Source organism: Macaca mulatta, chromosome Y, assembly GCF_049350105.2.
Source record: "Macaca mulatta isolate MMU2019108-1 chromosome Y, T2T-MMU8v2.0, whole genome shotgun sequence".
NCBI classification, from domain to species: domain Eukaryota; kingdom Metazoa; phylum Chordata; class Mammalia; order Primates; family Cercopithecidae; genus Macaca; species Macaca mulatta.
The window spans coordinates 1,082,162-1,088,161 of NC_133427.1; the positions used below are offsets into that span (position 1 = coordinate 1,082,162).

Consider the following 6,000-nt stretch of genomic DNA (forward strand, 5'->3'; position numbering starts at 1 on the left):
GAGGCCCACCTATATACCTTCGACTGAGTAGATGAGGCCCGCCCTTCCCCCAATATACCTTCAGCTGATTAGATGAGGCCCGCCTGTCCGCCTTTAGGCCTTCAACTGATTAGATGAGGCCCACCCTTCCGTTTTAGGCCTTTGACTGATTAGATGAGGTCCACCCTTCCCCTTTAGACCTTCAACTGATTAGATGATGCCTACCCTTCTCCTTTAGACCTTCAGCTTATTAATTAGATGAGGCCCACCCTTCCTCTTTAGACTTTCGACTGAGTAGATAAGGCCCACCCGTCCCCCTTTAGACCTTCAACTGATTAGATGAGGCCCACCCTTCCATTTTAGACCTTCAACTGATTAGATGCCGCCCGCCCTTCCCTTCTTTAGGCCTTCGACTGATTAGATGAGGTCCGCCCTTCCCCTTTTAGACCTTCAACTGATGAGATGAGGCCCACCTGTCCCCTTTAGACCTTCAACTGATTAGATGATGTCTACCCTTCTCCTTTAGACCTTCAGCTTATTAATTAGATGAGGCCCACCCTTCCTCTTTAGACTTTCGACTGAGTAGATGAGGCCCACCCGTCCCCCTTTAGACCTTCAACTGATTAGATGAGGCCCACCCTTCCATTTTAGACCTTCAACTGATTAGATGCCGCCCGCCCTTCCCTTCTTTAGGCCTTCGACTGATTAGATGAGGTCCGCCCTTCCCCTTTTAGACCTTCAACTGATGAGATGAGGCCCACCTGTCCCCTTTAGACCTTCAACTGATTAGATGATGTCTACCCTTCTCCTTTAGACCTTCAGCTTATTAATTAGATGAGGCCCACCCTTCCTCTTTAGACTTTCGACTGAGTAGATGAGGCCCACCCTTCCCCCTTTAGGCCTTCAACTGATTAGATGAGGCCCACCCTTCCCCCCTTAGCCCTTCGGCTGATTACACAAGACCCACCCTTCCCCCTTTACACCTTCAACTGATTAAATGAGGCCCACTCTTCCCCTTAAAACCTTCAACTGATTAGATGAGGCCCACCCTCCCCTTTAGACCTTTGATGAGGCCCACCCTTCTCTCTTTAGACCTTTGACTGATTAGACCATGCCCCCCTTCCCCTTTAGGCCTTCAACTGATTAGATGAGGCCCACCCTTCCCTTTTTAGACCTTCAACTGATTAGATGAGGCCCGCCCTTCCATTTAGACCTTCAACTGATTAGATGAGGCCCACCCTTCCCCCTTTAGCCCTTTAGAACTTCAACTGATTACATGAGACCCACCCTTCCCTTTTAGACCTTCAACTGATTAGATGAGGCCCACCCTTCCTTTTTTAGACCTTCAACTGATTAGATGAGGCCCACCCTTCCCTTTTAGACCTTTGATTAGATGAGGCCCACCCTTCTCTCTTTAGACCTTTGACTGATTAGACCATGCCCTCTCTTTGCCTTTAGGCCTTCAACTGATTAGATGAGGCCCACCTGTCCCCCTTTAGACCTTCGACTGATTACATGAGACCCACCCTTCCCCCTTTAAACCTTCAACTGACTAGATGAGCCCACCCTTCCCCCTTTAGACCTTCAGCTGATTACACGAGACCCACCCTTCCCCCTTTAGACCTTCAACTGATTAGATGAGGCCCACCCTTCCCCTTTAGACCTTTGATTAGATGAGGCCCACCCTTCTCTCTATAGACCTTTGACTGATTAGACCATGCCCACCCTTCCCCTTTAGGCCTTCAACTGATTAGATGAGACCCGCCCTTCCCTTTTTAGACCTTCAACTGATTAGATGAGGCCCACCTGTCCTTTAGACCTTCAATTGATTAGATGAGGCCCACCCTTCCCCTTTAGACCCTCGACTGATTAGATGAGGCCTACCCTTCTCGTTTAGACCTTCAGCTTATTAATTAGATGAGGCCCGCCCTTCCCCTTTAGACTTTCGACTTATTAGATGAGGCCCACCCTTCACCCTTTAAACCTTCAACTGATTAGAAGAAGCCCACTCTTCCCCCTTTAGACCTTCAACTGATTAAATGAGGCCCACCCCTCCCGTTTAGACCTTGAACTGATTAATTGAGGCCCACCCTGCCCCTTTAGACCTTCAACTGATTAGACCATGCCCACCCTTCCCCTTTAGACCTTTCACTAATTAGATGAGGCCCACCCTTCTCCTTTAGACCTTCAGCTTATTAATTAGATAAGGCCCACCCTTCCCCCTTTAGACCTTCGACTGATTAGATGAGGCCCACCCACATTCTCTAGTCCAATCTTTTTTCCTGGGAATCAGCTGACTGTGAACTTCACATCTACAAAGCACCTTCGTCGCAGCCCCTGAGTCAGGGTTTGATTCAATAACTGGGGACTGTAGCCTAGTCCCCGAGTCACAGGGACATGTCATTGGTGCCGGGTATCCGAGACAGAGACCAAGAGATGAAAGAGAAACAGGGAGACTGAACCCAACAGAGGCAGACACACAGGAAGACGGAAATAGAGAGAGACTCAGAGATGGGGGTGGAAGATGGTGAGAGGGGGAGGAAAGAGAGACAGAGAGGGAGACAGAGAGAAGAGGCAAAGAGACAGACTCAACAGCAAGACTCCAGGAAGGGTGACTAAGGGTGAGGGACCTGTGTGACCCACATCCGAAGAGCCCAGGGGTGTCCCTCTCCAACCTACCTCTCTCCACCTCAGGGGCTGTGTCTTCCTCCCATGGGGAACTCCAGATCAAGCCCAGGGCTGCCCCCAGCGCCCTCTTTCCTGCCATATGGGTAACACCCTTCCAGTTGCCACTTGCACACCCCCGTCCTAGACCCAGCCATCTGCCATTCCGTTACCTTCCACCCCCACGCCAGCCTCCTCCCCAGCCCCCGCTTTCCACTGACCCCCCAGGGGTCCCCCACATCGAGGTGCCAGGATAACAGCTTCAGGCTTCAACCTTCCCTTCTCCGAGCTCCATCGGCCCCAGAGCCTTAGCACCTGCTGCACCCTGCCCAGGTCTCACGCTCACAAGCTCTTCCGAAGGCCACCCTGTTCATTGTCAACTATGAGGCTGCACGGGTGGGTCTGTCTCAGATCTTTATCCCAGGAAAAACCCCTGGCCGGGCACAGTGGCTCACACCTGTCATCCCAGCACTTTGGGAGGCCGAGGCGAGTGGATCACCACGAGGTCGGGAGTTCGAGACCAGCCTGGCCAACATGATGAAAGCCCATCTGTACTAAAAATACAAAAATTAGCCGGGCGTGGCGGTGCACGCCTATAATCCTCAGGAGGCTGAGGCAGGAGAATGGCTTGAACTCGGGAGGCGGAGGTTGCAGTGAGCTGAGGTCGTGCCACTGCCCTCCAGCCTGGGCGTCAGAGCGAGACTCCGTCTCGAGGGGGGAAGATAAAAATAAACACTGCCTTCCGAGTCCCAGGCTCAGCTGTGAAGATCTGACAGCCTGAATCCTCCTTCTTTTTCTCAGATTATCTGGGAGGAATTCATGCCAGAGGAAGGTAAAGGTTACCGTGAAGAGGTGTTGACCGTGAAGGAAATTACCTGAGGCCTGGAGGGTGTAGGAATGGCGTGGACATCTCCGCCTCCGAGACACTGGGGAACTGTTTTCTTGTTGATGATGCCGTGAGCCTTTATATCATTTTCTACGTTTTTATTTAAAGACATGATGTTTGGGTCCAGGCACAGTAGCTCATACCTGTCATCCCGGCACTTTGGGAGGCTGAGGCGGGTGGATCACCTGAGGCCAAGAGTTCCAGACCAGCCTGGCCAACATGGTGAAACCCCATCTCAACTAAAAATGCAGAAATTTACCCAGCCGTGGTGGCGTACACCTGTCATCCCACCGACGTGCTAGGCTGAGGCAGGAGAATCCCTTAAACCTGGGAGGCGGAGGTTGCAGTGAGCCGAGATCACGCCATTGCACACCAACCTGGGTGACAGAGCAAGATTGCATCTCAAAAAAATAATAATAATAAATAATAAAAACGTGATATTTGGCTGGGCGCCGTGGCTCATGCCTGTATTTCTAACACTTTGTGAGGCCAAAGTAGGAGGATTTCTTGAGACAGGAGTTTAAGACCTGGGCAACAGAGCGAGACCCCATCTCTACAAAAAAAATGCAAAAGTTAGCTGGGCATGGTGGCTTGTGCCTGTAGTCCCAGCTATCTGGGAGGCTGAGGTGGGGGGATCACTAGAGTTCAAGGTAACATTAAGCTGTGATTGTACCACTGCACTCCAGCCTGGTGACAAAGTAAGACCCCATCTCTCTTTCTCAAAAAAAGTGATATTTAGCAAAGATGCTTAGACTCTAAGAAGCTTGTGCATCTCCTTCCAACCCAACCACTGAGGCGCTGTCTAGCCTCCTCCTTAAATCACTGACCGGGAGAGCTGAGATTGCACCATTGCACTCCAGCCCGGGCCACAAGAGCGAAACTCCATCTCATTAAAAAAAAAAAAAAAAAAAAAAAATTCATGGTCGGGCGCAGCAGCTCACGCCTGAAATCCCAGTACTTTGGGAAGCCGAGGTGGGCAGATCATGAGGTCAGGAGATCGAGACCATCCTGGCTAACACGGTGAAACCCCGACTAAAAATACAAAAAATTAGCCGGGCGAGGTGGCGGCGCCTGTAGTCCCAGCTACTGGGGAGGCTGAGGCAGGAGAATGGCGTGAACCCAGGAGGCGGAGCTTGCAGTGAGCGGAGATCCGGCCACTGCACTCCAGCCTGGGCAACAGAGTGAGACTCCGTCTCAAAAAAAAAAAAAAAATCATTTATTATTGTACAGCAAGCCCTTGAGGTGAGAGATATGAGAACCTGGGCCTCTCTGGTCTAAAAATCCAGTTTTCAGTAGGCCTGGTCCCTTCAGGAGGACAAAGGGATGATATAGTTTGGTTGTTGGTCCGTTGTCAATCTCAGGTTGAAATTTGGTTCTCCGGGTTGGAGGTGGCACCTGGCAGGGGATGTTTAAATCATGGAGGGCGGACTCTTTATTTAAAAATGGCTTGGTGCCTTTCTTGTAGTCATGAGTGACTTCTTTTTCTGTTTGTTCCTTTTTTTTTTTTTTTTTTTTGAGACGGAGTCTCGCTCTGTAGCCCAGGCTGGAGTGCAGTGGCCGGATCTCAGCTCACTGCAAGCTCCACCTCCCGGGTTCACGCCATTCTCCTGCCTCAGCCTCCCGAGTAGCTGGGACTACAGGCGCCTGCCACCTCGCCCAGCTGGTTTTTTGTATTTTTTAGTAGAGACGGGGTTTCACCGTGTTAGCCAGGATGGTCTCGATCTCCTGACCTCGTGATCCACCCGTCTGGGCCTCCCAAAGTGCTGAGATTACAGGCTTGAGCCACCGCGCCCGGCCTTTCTGTTTGTTCCTAAAAGAGCTGGTTATGAAACAGAGGCTGCTGGCTGGGTGCGGTGGCTCACGCCTATGATCCCAGCACTTTGGGAGGCTGAGGCGGGCGGATCGCCTGAGCTCAGGAGTTCGAGACCAGCCTGGGCAACACAGTGAAACCCCGTCTGTATTAAAATACAAAAAATTAGCCGGGCCTGCCAGCATGCACCTATAATCCCAGCTACTCGGGAGGCTGAGGCAGGAGAATCGCTTGAACCTGGGAGGCAGAGGTTGCAATGAGCCAAGATCGCGCCGCTGCGCTCCAGCCTGGGCGACAGAGTGAGACTCTGTCTCCAAAAGAAAAAAAAAAAGTAGAAAGAGAAAGAGGCTGGTACCTCCTTCCCCACCTCTTGCCACCTCTCCCACCATGTAACGCCAGCTCCCCTTGCTCTCCCCCCAGGAGTGGAAGTTGCTGAGATTCTCACCAGCAGCAGACACTGAAACCATGATTCCTGTACACTCTGCAGAATTATGAGCCAAATAAACCTTATTTGTTGTTTTTTTTTTTTTTTTTTTGAGGTGGAGTCTCACTTTGTCGCCAGGCTAGAGTGCAGTGGTGCGATCTCAGCTCACTGCAACTTCCACCTCCCCGGTTCAAGCAGTTCCCCTGCCTCAGCCTCCCAAGTAGCTGGGATTACAGG

The 6,000-nt window shown here is 51.4% G+C and overlaps 1 protein-coding gene across 3 annotated transcripts in view; it reads left to right on the forward strand.

Moving 5' to 3' along the window:
• LOC144338872 (granulocyte-macrophage colony-stimulating factor receptor subunit alpha) overlaps window positions 1-3,979 on the forward strand; it is a 43,538-nt gene extending 39,559 nt beyond the window's left edge. For all 3 annotated transcript variants that reach the window (XM_077989786.1, XM_077989788.1, XM_077989787.1), the window contains one exon: window positions 3,445-3,979. In XM_077989786.1, the coding sequence (XP_077845912.1) occupies window positions 3,445-3,522 (78 nt within the window). In that variant the 3' untranslated portion in view covers window positions 3,523-3,979. The remainder of the gene's footprint in view (window positions 1-3,444) is intronic.
• Window positions 3,980-6,000: the final 2,021 nt, after the last annotated feature.